The sequence below is a fragment of the Phocoena sinus genome, chromosome 8, assembly GCF_008692025.1.
Source record: "Phocoena sinus isolate mPhoSin1 chromosome 8, mPhoSin1.pri, whole genome shotgun sequence".
Taxonomy (NCBI): Eukaryota; Metazoa; Chordata; class Mammalia; order Artiodactyla; family Phocoenidae; genus Phocoena; species Phocoena sinus.
This window is the reverse complement of record NC_045770.1, coordinates 60,740,645-60,755,477: the sequence shown is the minus strand read 5'-3', so window position 1 is coordinate 60,755,477 and position 14,833 is coordinate 60,740,645. Positions and strand designations below refer to the sequence as shown.

The following is a 14,833-nucleotide window of genomic DNA, read 5'->3' as shown; positions in this document are numbered from 1 at the left end:
GAAACCCTAAGAATCACTGATTCTAAGAAAGTCGCTTAGCTATCTAGAAAGACATAAAGGAATGGAGGTTTATATGTGATAGTTCAGGGATGCCACAAGATGTCTCAAAGGATGAGAAACTCAGTGACGAATAATTGAAGAAAATGTGAAACCAGAGCATTGTTCTCATTTCTTCTGTTACCAAAGATCAGGTTAGTGATATGTAAGATGTAAGACTTTGGGAAGTCCTATTTCTAGCCACATACTCTGTGCAGGATGGAGCTTACTCAGTCAAACACGACACTGCTCACTGTACTGCTTTGACAGTAGAAACTGGAAGTTCAGTACCTACCTGGTGAACATTCTACAGAAACAATTCACTAAACTATTACCAAGTGTGTTAGTTTACCACTAGCATTTATATCCACCAGTTCCATAGTTCACATCATGGATAGCTAGAGATGTTGAAAACACTGTTCCTCCTCCAAAGTTATTTCTGCATTGGAAAAAATATGTGAGCTACCTGCTCTCGAATTTGCTCGATCTTGATCCCATAAGTGATGGGATTCAGCATAGGTGGAGCCAGAATTCACACATTATCCAACAAGATGTGGATATGAGGTGGAACCTGGCTTCCAAACTGCTGAGTAAGCGTTGTGATGATCGCAGGCCCATAAAAGAGGATGATGATGCAGACATGAGAGCCACACATGTTGAGAGCCTTGTGACAAGCATCTTGGGAAGGCACGTGGAAGACAGCATGGAGAATAAGCGTGTAGGAAACGAAAATTAATAGGACATCTAAGACCACTGTTGACATTATAACAAAGAGTCCATATCACATGTTTACTCGTATGTCATTACAAGCATATTTGGCCAAGCCAATGTGTTCACAACAGGTGTCTGGAATTATATTACTTTGGCATAAAGTCAATCTTTTCAGAAGAAATATCATGGGGAAAATCATGCAATAACTTCTCAGAAAGATGGTAACACCAATTTTCCCAATCAGTGTGTGTGTAAGAAGTGGGTAGTGGGTAGAAGCATATGGCAATGTAGCAGTCAAATGCCACACCAGCAAGGTCCCTGACTCAGACATGAAAGTGCTGTGTGTAATGAAGAAATGTGTGATGCAGCGATTCAAGGAGATGTCCCCAGCACAGAACCAGAAGATGGCCAAGGCCTGAGGTACTACGCATATGGAGAGGACAAAGTCTGCCCCAGCCAGCATGCATGGAAGAGGTACATGGGTTCATGGGGGCTGTGCTTTGTCACAATAATGAATATAAGAAGGCTGGGCTTCCCTGGTGGCGCAGTGGTTGAGAGTCCGCCTGCCGATGCAGGGGACACGAGTTCGTGCCCCGGTCCGGGAAGATCCCACATGCCGCGGAGCGGCTGGGCGCGTGAGCCATGGCTGCTGAGCCTGCGCGTCCGGAGCCTGTGCTCCGCAAGGGGAGAGGCCACGACAGTGAGAGGCCCGCGTACCGCAAAAAAAAAAAAAAAAAAAAAAAAAAAAAAAAAAAAAAAAAGAAGGCTGTTCCCAGATAGGGCAATGACGTACGAAAAGAAGAAAGGGATGGAAATCCACACGTGCTGGTCCTCTAGGCCAGGGATGTCCAGCAAGTGGAAGACTGTGTGACCGACACCAGTGTAGTTTAAGGAAACATACCCATGGAAACCACCAGAGACAACACCTCATACTCACAGAGATGAAAAATCCAGACTTTCCTGGAATATTCTTTTGGCATATCTCACATTCTCCATCTTCTTTAAACATGCAAATAATAAGAAACATAAAAAGTCAATAGGGTATGTTCTCTGCTTCAATGAGTGACAGTCTAATTAAAAGTTATGCATATCTCCAGATAATCAAACAAAACATATCATTGTATATATTTCTCCTACCAACAGAGGCTTATGACTATTCAAAGGAAATCATTATATGTACCTGTGAAGGCTGTAACAAGAGGTTTCTTGAATATAAACTTGAACTTCACCTTGTGGTGGATGGTTTATCATAAAGAGAATGAAAAGAGAACGAAGTAATATGGAAAACATAGGTATTCAAATTGAAGTATACCATTTATGAACAGTGTTCATTCAGATCCAGGCGGCTATGCACAGGGAATACTGAAGAAAGCAGCGTGTGGGGTCATACAGGCAGATTTAGCCTAACTGATGGAAATGAGATTTAAAATCTCTCTGAATTCACCACATACAATTTGCACACTTGTGAAGGGATTCAGTAGACAAAGGTTAAGGAATAACACTGACAGGGCCTGAGTGCCTGAGGTGACACACTGCTCATGCCCACATCTTAGCAACTATGTTTAGAAATGACTGAAATTGGAAAATAAGGCATCAGTGCTGGAAGGGGATGGGGATGACATTGGAAAATTTTTCTGCAGGCAGAAACATTGTCATTTGGTTCTTAGTGTACATTCATTCATTCATTAATCCAGATGCAGAAAAAAATGGGAAACTTCCAGGATCCTAGGGCCTTAAGTTTGAGAGTGAAGCAAACTTTAAGCAGGTGGTTTTAGAATATTGGAGATAAATGTTGATTCTTTCTGTTGACAGGTATCTCAGAATATCTATCTCAGTATAAGTTATGTCTTAGGCTAATTAATTGTTTATCTTCCATCCCAGGTTACCTCTCTTGGTGCCTCTGTTTCTTCTTTGAGCGGAGGAAAATCAGCTCCTATAACCATCCTCCCAGTGATGGAAGAAACTGTTCTACAATTACAATTACTGGTCAAGAGTCTAGTCACTGGCCTTGATACAGTGAACTGTCTCTGGAGAGTATAGGGCTGCTCTGTGAGAAGGAAAAAGCCAGAAAGACATAATTCAACACAGAGAGGGGCTTGAGAAGGGAGATGATAGAAGCTGAGGCTGGGTGTGTGTTTGGAGAAAAGGAGTAAAAGGGAAGTGCTGTTTGTTTTGGGGGCTGGGTTTTCACTGAAAAATGGAAGCCAGGGAACTCAGGGGTATTTGCCTGTTTGGTCTCCTGATAGAGCGACTTTGGTGTAAGACATGTTCATCCTAGAAATCCCCTTTCAAATGTCTCCTGTCTCATGTTTTCTTCTCACATCTGCCTAAGAGGGCCTAGAGGTCTCCTCTTTCCACACCCTGCTTTAGGAACCCCAGCACAGATCCCAGACATTCTCAGGGCTCCTCTCATATTTGCCAAGACATATCTGCAGTCTAAGTCAGCATCTCCATCTTCTAATGCCCGGTCCACTTATTGGGCACCAGTTATTTTTTGGATGATGACTCTATTTACTAACTTTCAGGAACATCAGATAGACCATGTATTCTCACCTCCCTCCCCAGACTCACCGTCCACTTCTGCTAGAACCAACCAGATTTGTGTCTCTGGTCACTATCATTCCACACATATTAACAGCCTCCAAGTGTCCTGTACCCTCTGGCCTGTCTGGGACATAACACCTGCCCAGCACTTACCTTCATCCTTGAACCAACCCCATCTGCAGGTGTATAATTAATTTATCAGCATTAGACTGAGTCTTCAGGAACAGCCGTTCAATTGGAGATGAAATTTACCTTGTTGCAGGATTTGGGCTGTTTATCCTCTGTCACTAGAGCCCTTGAGGGAAAGCACTTACACCAGGGCTCCAGGGACAGAACTGTCTCCAAGAGCCTCACCTTCTTCCTAAATGGGCTGGGTCTCTAAGACCACTTCACATCTTCCTCACTTCCTCCTGCTCCTTTTCTCTCTTTTTCATCTCCAGATAATCTGACACATAAATCATCTACCATGTAAACCAGCCTTGCTTTAGGCCTATTGTAATGCAACAGGAATGTAAATACTTACAATTAATATGGACTCATGGTTTTTAAAGTTTTTTTCTTCATGAAAACAATTAATGAAATTCACATGAGTTTCAAATTCCAGAGTCATGAATACTGATGTTTACCTCTGTTGTCTAAGGGTATAGAATTGTACGAGCTTAGCAGTTAGTAGGAGACGTGTGAGTCTTGATGCCTTAGACATGTCTCTATTTCATTTGCCTAACTAACTCCTTTAACTGCATTCAAGATTGTTCACTTTATCTTAATTTTCAGTTTGATCTGTAGAGGTAGCTTCATAACTTTCTTTGTTTTTAAAGTCCTTGAAGTTCTCAGAGATTTTTGGATCTGTAAACTTATTGTTTTTACCACATTTGGATATATTCAGCAATTATTTCTTACAAAACATTTTTCTGTCCCCCTTCTCTCATTTCATTTCGACATCCCAACAACAACACATATGTTAGACCTTTTGACATTGTTGCATCAGTATTTGAAAGTCTCTTGATTTTTCTGTATTTTCTGTCTCTTCTCCAGTTGGATAATTCTACTGAAAGATCTGATGGTCTATTTCCACAAGTAGGGTTACCTTGGTCAAGGGCTAAATACATTTGTAGTTTTGTCCTATGTGGATAGATTCCCTTTGAGAGGCTACACTTCTTTCATTACTAACAGCAATGTATGAAAGTAACTTCTTCCTCACAGACTTGCCTGTAGACTATATTGTCAAGTCATTGAACATTTGTCAGTCTGACAGTGTGTCGAGTGGGACTATCTGCACAAATGGATGGCAATAATTCTTCCCTCTGCTGTCCACACAAGACAACTCCTCCATCATGAGCTACAGTCTATTATCCACTCCCTTGCATCTGTAATGGCCTCATGACTTGCTTTGGCCAATGGAGTGAGGTGGAAGTATTATATCCTCTGCCCAGTGGATTTACAGTGAAGTGAAAGTAGGAACAACAGTCAGAAGGTGAATATATAATCAAGAAGCAACATCAGGGTAGATTGGACTTGGGAAGTGAGGGAATTGAAATAAAATGATTACAAATGAAGCTACTGACACACTTATATTGTGACGATATTGTTTCTTGAATTATAAAGTATTTCTGTCGTTTTTGGACTTTTTAAAATTGTTATTGTAAACACACAAATACAGAAAACAAAACAAAACAAATGAATGGCCTAACAGATTCTTATAAGGCAAACATCACCCAGGTTAAGAAATAAAACGATCAGACACACCTGCAGCTGTGTCCATGTGCCCAGTCACAGTCACAAAGCCATCTTGGCATACCTAACTTTTCTAGTTACATGTATATTCATATCTTACAGCAATTTGCATCTAAATGCTGCCATTTCATCTTCAACAACCTTCTAAATATTCCATTTGCCTCTGTGTCTTAACTGGAACCATGTCTGTCTACTCAAGAAACTGCTGTATTTCCAGCAGCACATCTAAATCTTTATTTCCCATTCCTCATGGTTAGACAGAACGATATTACTGTTAGCTACAATTACAACTTACAAGCATAACTTCCCCTCCATTTAGCAAAACTACCAACACCAGTGGTGTTCAGACCACATGGCAACTATTCTCCCACCATATTTAACTAACACGTGATCTAGCCCCATCCTCCCCACCCAATGATTTTTTTTAATGTAGCACACGGAGAACCACAGAGAATTTAGCAGCTTTCTGGTCCAAATTCTGACTCAATATTGATGGATCTGAAGCTGGAAAGAACTTGCCACAATGAAGAGCATCCTAAGATACTGGTAAAAGGATTGTCCAATGATGAAGATCAGGATTCGGCATCCTGGGACTGCACTCACCACGAGTAAGACCCGAAGATAGCCAGCAGTTTGCAGTCCTGGCTAAACACTGTGGGTAACATCTACAGCTCCACGTAAATAATCTCTAGGTTCCAATCACCCCTTCTAATCTGTCTCCGGTGCTGCACGGGTTCGGGAGGAAACATGGGCCCAGGCAGCCTCCCAGGTGACGTTTAACTCACCTTCTGCTCTCATTCTTACCAACTCCAGCAACCAAAATTTACCCACTTAATGCCAACAATGTTCAGGGTTTTGGCGTCTTCCTCAACTGCATCTTTTTTTTAAAGATTTTTGTGATGTGGACAATTTTTTTAAAAGTCTTTACTGAATTGGTTACAATCTTGCTTCTGTTTTATTTTTTGGCTTTTTTCCTGCAAGGCATGTGGGATCTTAGCTCCCTGACCAGGGATCGAACCCCCACCCCCTACCTTGGAATGTGAAGTCCCAACCACTGGGCTACCTGGGAAGTCCCTCAACTGCATTTTTCTAACTCTACAAGAGACACCAACTTCTACAGTTCCATCAAGAACTCTACCACTAGATCAAAATTGAAACAGTAAATTCATCAACATTAAAGTTCTAACTTTCCAATCTCTTTTATATGTTTATGGCCTATAAGGACTCTTAGACAAACAATGTTCCACCATCTGTTTAATCCAGTCCCATTCCTTTTCACTTATTCACATACACTTTTTATTTTGTTTTTTTAAGTAAATATATTATTTTTAATTTTTATTGGACTATATAGTTGATTTACAATGTTGTATTCGTTTCTACTGTATGACAAAGTGAATCAGTTATATATATATAAATCCACTCTTTTTTAGATTCTTTTCCCATATAGCTCATTACAGAGTTGAAAAGAGTTCCTTGTGCTATAGAGTAGGTCCTTATTAGTTATCTATTTTATATACACTTTATATTTTGTAATTCATCACTGTAATCACTCCATTTTGGCACCTGCAACATTTTACTCGTGTCATATTTTCCTTGACTTGCCCAAACAGATAGGAACTCAATTAGCAACATACTAAATTTTCTTCAAAATGAATTTTCCAGCAAAAATAATACCAACTGGACAAAACATTTCTATCTTCAGAACACCCAAAACTACCTAAAAATCTACTTCAATTTGGTGTTCCCATCACATGAAATGATAGCCTCAATGGATTATCCCCTCCTGGCACCTATCCTGACCCTCTACCAACCATCAGAGGACAGAATGATCATAAAGGGTACTGAATCTACCAGGAAAGAAACCCTCACCGCCCTACCACAGCACTGCCACATGAATGTACGTGCACCTGGTCACCTATGGTGAAAACCAGAAAATTGAGAGTGCTTCTAAGTTCCTCCCTCTCTCTGCTCTTCAGCAAGTCCTGTAATTTCAACTCCAATATCTCTCTGGTCCCATATCTACTCCACCTCTCCAGAGCCACCACCCTACAACTGGGTCCACTCTTATCCTCAGAAATTACTGTACAAGCTAGTCCCAACAGGTCCAACCTTGCTCCAATGTGCCTACACTCTGTAAAGAAAGTCGACATCTACTTTGTGACATAGCAAGTAACCTAATTCAACCAACCCAACTACTTCTCCTTTATTTTCTCCTGCACGTCGCACGGGACTTGGCGCCACTGCTGATTAGAACCAAGACTGTTTTACTTCCCAATAGTAAGGATCCACTTTCAGAGGAGCACAAAACTCAAAATGATGAATGTTTTAAGCATAAAGAAAATCCTCCTTAGGAAAGAATGCGTTTCTCCATGGAATTCAAATAGCTTGAACAATAAGAAGCCAAGGGGATCCGTTTGTAATATGCATCCCCTATCACAAATGAAAAGACACCTTATCTTTAAATTAGAGGTTTTATTTCATTTAATGAGCTATTTAATTAAACAGATCATACCAGGATTTTAGTAATAAATGCCACCCATTATCTACCCTGAGTTTCTAATACAGTTGGCATTAGTAAAAGACATACAATCTAAAAATAAAAATATTTCAAAGTTCAAACATTTAATATAATTTTATCTCACGAAAAAAAAAATATTAACATACACCTCGCCAAAAGGACAAAAGGAAATTGATATAAATGGATGGAATACACAATGGTTTTTTTTTTCCAGAGCATCCTTCATTACATCACTTGTCCAGCACTCGATTATAAGCTGTGGTTTGTTCATCAGGAAAACGGAGTCCTTGAGGTTAACTTCCTTGCAGAGCCGTGTGAGCACTGAATTCTTTCTTCTTCTTTTTTTTTAACATCTTTATTGGGGTATAATTGCTTTACAATGGTGTGTTAGTTTCTGCTTTATAACAAAGTGAATCAGTTATACATATACATATGTTCCCATATCTCTTCCCTCTTGCATCTCCCTCCCTCCTACTCTCCCTATCCCGCCCCTCCAGGCGGTCACAAAGCACGGAGCTGACCTCCCTGTGCTATGCGGCTGCTTCCCACTAGCTATCTACCTTACGTTTGGTAGTGTATATATGTCCATGCCTCTCATTAGAGAAATGCAAATCAAAACTACAATGAGACATCATCTCACACCAGTCAGAATGGCCATCATCAAAAAATCTAGAAACAATAAATGCTGGAGAGGGTGTGAAGAAAAGGGAACCCTCTTGCACTGCTGGTGGGAATGTGAATTGGTACAGCCACTATGGAGAACAGTATGGAGGTTCCTTAAAAAACTACAAATAGAACTACCATATGAGCCAGCAATCCCACTACTGGGCATATACCCTGAGAAAACCATAGTTCAAAAAGAGTCATGTACCAAAATGTTCATTGCAGCTCTATTTACAATAGTCCAGAGATGGAAACAACCTAAGTGCCCATCTTCAGATGAATGGATAAAGAAGATGTGGCACATATATACAATGGAATATTACTCAGCCATAAAAGGAAACGAAATTGAGCTATTTGTAATGAGGTGGATAGACCTAGAGTCTGTCATACAGAGTGGAGTAATTCAGAAAGAGAAAGACAAATACCGTATCCTAACACATATATATGGAAATTAAGAAAAAAAATGTCATGAAGAGCCTAGGGGTAAGACAGGAATAAAGACACAGACCTACTAGAGAACGGACTTGAGGATATGGAGAGGGGGAAGGGTGGGCTGTGACAAAGCGAGAGAGAGGCATGAATTCTTTCTTCTGAGTCAAGTACCCACACAAGTGTCCCTCAAATTGGAAGGCTTTGGATGCCGACTGGCAGTCCATGTTCCGTTTCCCATGAAATATATTCTCCTCCACTTCCTTCCCTGGGTTGAAAAGAAGGGTACTTGAAAAAAATCATAGAGATAGCCTTTAGTGGAAAGGGCTTTGAGGACACTTCTCACAGAAGATACCACTAGCCCAAAAGTCCAGGCACAAGTTCTCATCTGCAAAGGAGCTGAAATCAGCCAAGATCTTCAGTAGAAGCAGACTGTGTGAAGAAAGTTCCCTCCTGTTTTCTCCTTATCTGCCTGGAGCAACTCAGCCAGACTGCCTTCCATGTCTTCCGCCTGCTGGAGACCTTGGCAGAGCTCACAGATGATCAGAGATCCAAGGGTGGCTAATTCCAGGGTGTCCTCTATGTCCACGTTGATCACGTGCACAGGCTGCCAGGTCTCCTGATCTCTGGCACACATATCTGCCACAACCCTGTTATAGATTCTCTCCGCACAGGTGAAGATGACATCGAAGGGATCTCTGCACTCTTGAAATCTTTCTGGGTGAGGCTTGATTCTGTCATTTCTTTTCAAGATGTGTAAGACTCCATTCCCTTTGTAGTATTTTCAGTCTTAACAGGAAAGGTCCTTGTGCATCATATTACATGAAGTTGAAAAGTCATAAGCCACTGGTTCCTTGGGCACCAGTCTTGGGAACCTTACGAGGGATCCCATTCCAAAAGACCTGACACTGAAACTTTTCTTCCTGAGGATGCTGTGGGCTTCCATTCTCCTGTTTACGTTACGCATACAGACCACAGCCACCCTGAGCGGAGAGGAGGGCATTATGGCGGCTCCTTGGGACTCCCAGCCAGACGAGTGGAATTCAGGGGCCGAGGGAACTCTGAAGCCAGGAGGTTGACCGGCTGGGTCCAGCTCTCCCAACCTGTGTTAGTGTCAAAGAACAGAAACCGGGTTTACATGGAGTCACCTCCCCACAGTGGGAGGAGAATTCTTGATTGATGATTGGCTTAGCTCTTGATTGGGTTTGGATAGTGGACTCTGACCAGAGAACCCAATCCAGTCATCAGAACCATCCAGTCGTTAAATCACCTGAACGTCTAAATCTCCACAAGGGTATGCTTACCCCGTGGGTGTGTCTTGAAATCTCCACTTAGCCCTGTTGGTGCACCTGTGGATGGGGCTACGATTGATATTAGGCAAATTACCTAGACTCCTCCAAAACTTGTCACCAGCCCCTGCAGTGACTTGAGAACATGCCTGTGAAAAACGTGTTTGAAACTTCCAAGCTCACACTTCAGTCAATTTTACATAAAATTACAAGGGTTGTTTCATATTCCTTTCATCAGCTGATACTCTAGAAGTGTAATTGTGTCAAATCTCAGGAGGATTCCTACAGTTTTGCCCATAAAGTAATAAAATGATTCACCAGTGTAAAAAACGACTCCTGGAAAACATCCCTGCTGACAGTGTTTCAGGAGTTACAAGAACACTACACATCCTCCTATTGATTTTCTTGAATTCATGATGATTCTCCAGGGACTGGAGCAGCCTCCACCGGCTCTCCCATGTCTTCAAGTACGGCTCTGTCAGACCATTCTATACTGAAATAGTCATTTTTAGCTCCATTCCTTTTGTTACTTTGCACAGTTGACTGAGCAAAGGTCATAGAGGTAAAACTCATGAACGGGACACAAAACAGGAAGGAGAGACAGTCCTGTCACTTCAAAATGGTACAGGATGAACATCCATTTAGAAAGCCACAGGTTTTATGTCCCTGTGCCTCTGTCAATTATAGTGATTGTCACACTGCAAAGAGTCCTACCTCAGTAAATGCACTCGGTCTTCTCAAGCGTGAATCCAAGACCCAGGGCCTTAACATCAACCTGGAATGTGAGACAAAGGCAAAATTTGGACCCCAGACCACCAAATCAGAAACTCTGGGAGTCGAGCCTGGAGATCTGGGATGTACGAAGCCCTTCAGGTGATTGTGATGTGCACCAAAGCATGAGAGCAGCTGTCTCAAAGCAGAGGGTCCTGAGCTTGGCTGTACCTTGGAAGTCCCTGGGAATTCATTCCAAGCAGGGCTTCAAGAGCACAAGGGAAGCAGGATGTTCGTAAGAGAAAAGTCATTGTAGGAAAAACCAGGCATAAATGAAAATGTACTCAGAACTTACATACAGCGTGAAATTTTTTTATTAGCGTCAGTGACCCAGACCTGAAACATTCTAACACACGGCGAAGAGCAAGATCTCGGGCTCAAACTATAATCAAGACCAGAGGGGAGGACCATGTTTCAGAAGAATTGAGAAATACTTTTTAAGCCCACCTTGAAGACTAGTACACAAACTGGTGCCATATAATGTGAAGAAGGTGAAGGGGGGAGACTCGGAGGATCGGCCATGGTTTGCTCATCTGGAAGTGGAGTTCCTTGATGTTCACTTCCTCACGGAACAATGTGAGCACTGAATTGTCTCTTCCAAGGAAAGTACCTCGAATGCTGTCCCCAGTGTTGGAAGGGTTTTATGCCCAGTGGTGGTCCATGTTCCATTCCCATAAAATGCTTTTCTCCCACTTCCTTCCCTGGCTGGGGTGTCTCTGAAAAAAAAATCATACACATGTCCTTTAGCAGAAAGAGTTTTGAATACGCTTCTTACAGAAAATACCAACTAGCCCAAAAGTCCAAGCACAAGTTCTTACCGAGGAAGGAGTTCAAACCAGCCAAGATCTTCAGTAGAAGCAGACCGTGTGCAGAAAGCTCCTTCCTGTTTTCCCCTCTGCTGCCAGGAGAAGCTCAGCCAGACTGCTTTCCATGTCATCTGCCTGCTGGAGACCTTGGCAGAGCTCACAGATGATCAGAGATCCAAGAGTGGCGTCCTCCAGGGTGTCGTTTATGTCCACGTTGATCACGTGAACAGGCTGACAGGTCTCCTGCTCTCGGGTGCACAGATCTGCCACCACCCTGTCATAGACGCCCTCCTGACATGTGAAGATGACATCAAAGGGATCCCTGCACTCTTGAAATCTTTCCGGGTGAGGCTTGATTCTCTCATTTCTTCCCAAGACGTGTAAGACACCATTGCTTCTATAGCGTTCTCCATCTTTGCAGAGAAGGTCCTTGCTCATTTGCTCATACGTGGTGGAAAAATCATAAACCACGGGGAGGTTACCTGCACGTCCTGGGAGCCTCACACAGGATCCGACTCCAAAAGACTTGACATTGAACCCTTTCTTCATGAGGATGCTGTGGGCTTCCATGCTCCTGTTCATGTTACTCATACAGACCACAGCCACCCTGAGTGGAGAGGAGGGCATGATGGCAGCTCCTTGGGACTCCCAGCCAGATGAGTGGACTTCAGGGGCCGAGGGAACTCTGAAGCCAGAAGGATAACCGGCTGGGTCCAGCTCTCCCAACCTGTGTTACTGTCAAACAACGGAAACCGGGTTTATATGGAGTCACCTCCCCACAGTGGGAGGAGAATTCTTGATTGATGATTGGCTTAGCTCTTGAGTGATTGGGTTTGGATAGTGGGCTCTGACCAGAGAACCCAATCCAGTCATCAGAACCATCCAGTCGTTAAATCACCTGAACGTCTAAATCTCCACAAGGGTATGCTTACCCCGTGGGTGTGTCTTGAAATCTCCACTTAGCCCTGTTGGTGCACCTGTGGATGGGGCTACGATTGATATTAGGCAAATTACCTAGACTCCTCCAAAACTTGTCACCAGCCCCTGCAGTGACTTGAGAACATGCCTGTGAAAAACGTGTTTGAAACTTCCAAGCTCACACTTCAGTCAATTTTACATAAAATTACAAGGGTTGTTTCATATTCCTTTCATCAGCTGATATTCTAAAAGTGTAATTGTGTCAAATCTCAGGAGGATTCCTATAGTTTTGCCCATAAAGTAATAAAATGATTCACCAGTGTAAAAAGCGACTCCTGGAAAACATCCCTGCTGACAGTGTTTCAGGAGTTACAAGAACACTACACATCCTCCTACTGATTTTCTTGAATTCATGATGATTCTCCAGGGACTGGAGCAGCCTCCACCAGCTCCCCCATGTCTTCAAGTACGGCTCTGTCCGACCATTCTATACTGAAATAGTCATTTATAGTTCCATTCCTTTTGTTAGTTTGCACAGTTGACTGAGCAAAGGACATAGAGGTTGCCTGTGGGTCCTGGGAGCCTCACACGGGATCCGGCTCCAAAAGATTTGACACTGAACCCTTTCTTCATGAGGATGCTGTGGGCTTCCACGCTCCTGTTCATGTTACTCATACAGACCATAGCCACTCAGAGCGAGGAGGAGGGCATGGTGGTCGCCACTTGGGACTCCAGCCAGACGGCTGGAGATTGAGGGGACTCTGAAGCCAGGGAGAAGACTGCCTCCATCCAGCTCTTCCAACTAGTGTACTGTCAAAGAACAGAGACCAGGCTTATATTAAGTCACCACCCACCCTTGGTGCCTGGAGAACTCTTGATTGATTGATTGGGTTAACTCTTGATTGACTGGGTTTGGATAGTGGGCTCTAACCAGAGAACTCAATCCAGTCATCAGAAAAATCAGGTGATTAAATGAACTGAAAATCTAATTCTTTGCAAAGGTATGGTTACCCACTGGGAGCGTTTTGAAATCTCTAGTTAGCCCTGTTTGTTCATCTGTGTATGGGACTACTATTGATATTAGACAAAACACCTAGACTATTCCCAAGCTTGTCACCAACCACTCCAGTGACCTGCGAACATGCATGTGGAAAATGTGTTTGAAATTTCCATGCTTACACTTAATTCAGTTATATGTAAAATTAAAAGTGTTTTTGCATATTTCTTTCATACAATTGATACTCTACAAATGTAACTGTGTTAAGTCAGAGGAAGGCACACATAGTTTTGTCCATAAAATCATAAAATGATTCACCAGTGTAAAAAGTGACTTCTGGAAAACATCCCTGTTGATAGTGTTTCAGGAGTTACAAGAACACCACACATCCTCCTTTTGATTTTCTTAAATTCATGATAATTCTCGAAAGACTCCAGTGGCCTCTACCAGGTTTCTGATGTCTTTTACACTCAGTCTCATGGTGGAATCCCCAAACCAGAAGCGTCAACATCAATTGGGAATGTGGTAATGCAAATTTTGACCCCAGATCACCCAATCAGTATCTCTGGGAGTGGAGCCCATAGATATGTCTTTTTTAGAAACACTCATATGATTGTGTATTACACCAAGGCTTAAGAGCACCTGCCTTGAGGCAGAGGTTTCTGCAACTTGACTGGACCTTGGAAGTCCCTGGGAAGTTGTAAAAAGCACTGTTTCAAGAGTAGAAGAGAGGGCTTCCCTGGTGGCGCAGTGGTTGAGAGTCCGCCTGCCGATGCAGGGGACACGGGTTCGCGCCCCAGTCTGGGAGGATCCCACATGCCGCGGAGCGGCTGGGCCCGTCAACGGGAGACACCACAGCAGTGAGAGGCCCGCTTACCGCCAAAAAAAAAAAAGAGAGACCTACTGTATAGCACAGGGGACTATTCTCATAATTTTATAATAACCTATAAGGGAAAAGAATGTGAGGAAGAATATATATATGTATATATATGTGTGTATATATATGTATGTGTACATATATATACACTTATATACACCTGAATCACTGTGCTGTACAACTGAAACTAACACAACATCGTAAATCAACTATACTTCAATTAAATATATATATATTAATATATATATATATAAAGAGGCACAAACTACTAGGTATAAAATAGATAAGCAACAAGGATATATTGTACAGCACAGGGAAATACAGACATTATCTTGTAATAACTTTAAATGGAGTATAATCTATAAAATTTTGAATTACCTTGCTGTACCCATTTTGTATATTGATATACAATATTACTAATGTAATATTATATATCAACTATACTTCAATTAAATAGTAAAGAATAGTGTAAAAAGATAAAATAAAATAAAAATTTTAAAGGAGAGAATTAAGGTCTCAGAGCCTAAATTATAATCATGA

The 14,833-nt window shown here is 42.2% G+C and overlaps 3 protein-coding genes across 3 annotated transcripts; all 3 read right to left on the bottom strand.

Moving 5' to 3' along the window:
- Positions 1-469: 469 nt before the first annotated feature.
- Positions 470-5,823, bottom strand: LOC116758327 (olfactory receptor 52B4-like). The gene is given in 4 exon segments (XM_032641154.1): positions 470-1,215; positions 1,218-1,265; positions 1,506-1,610; positions 5,811-5,823. Coding segments are annotated over 4 exon segments (912 nt in total).
- A 3,230-nt stretch (positions 5,824-9,053) lies between these two features.
- Positions 9,054-9,638, bottom strand: LOC116758617 (RNA polymerase II subunit A C-terminal domain phosphatase SSU72-like). Its single transcript, XM_032641594.1, is given in 1 exon segment — positions 9,054-9,638. A coding segment is annotated over 1 exon segment (585 nt).
- A 1,905-nt stretch (positions 9,639-11,543) lies between these two features.
- Positions 11,544-12,128, bottom strand: LOC116758585 (RNA polymerase II subunit A C-terminal domain phosphatase SSU72-like). Its single transcript, XM_032641540.1, has one exon. The coding sequence runs from the start codon at positions 12,126-12,128 to the stop codon at positions 11,544-11,546; it is 585 nt and encodes a 194-aa protein (XP_032497431.1).
- Positions 12,129-14,833: the final 2,705 nt, after the last annotated feature.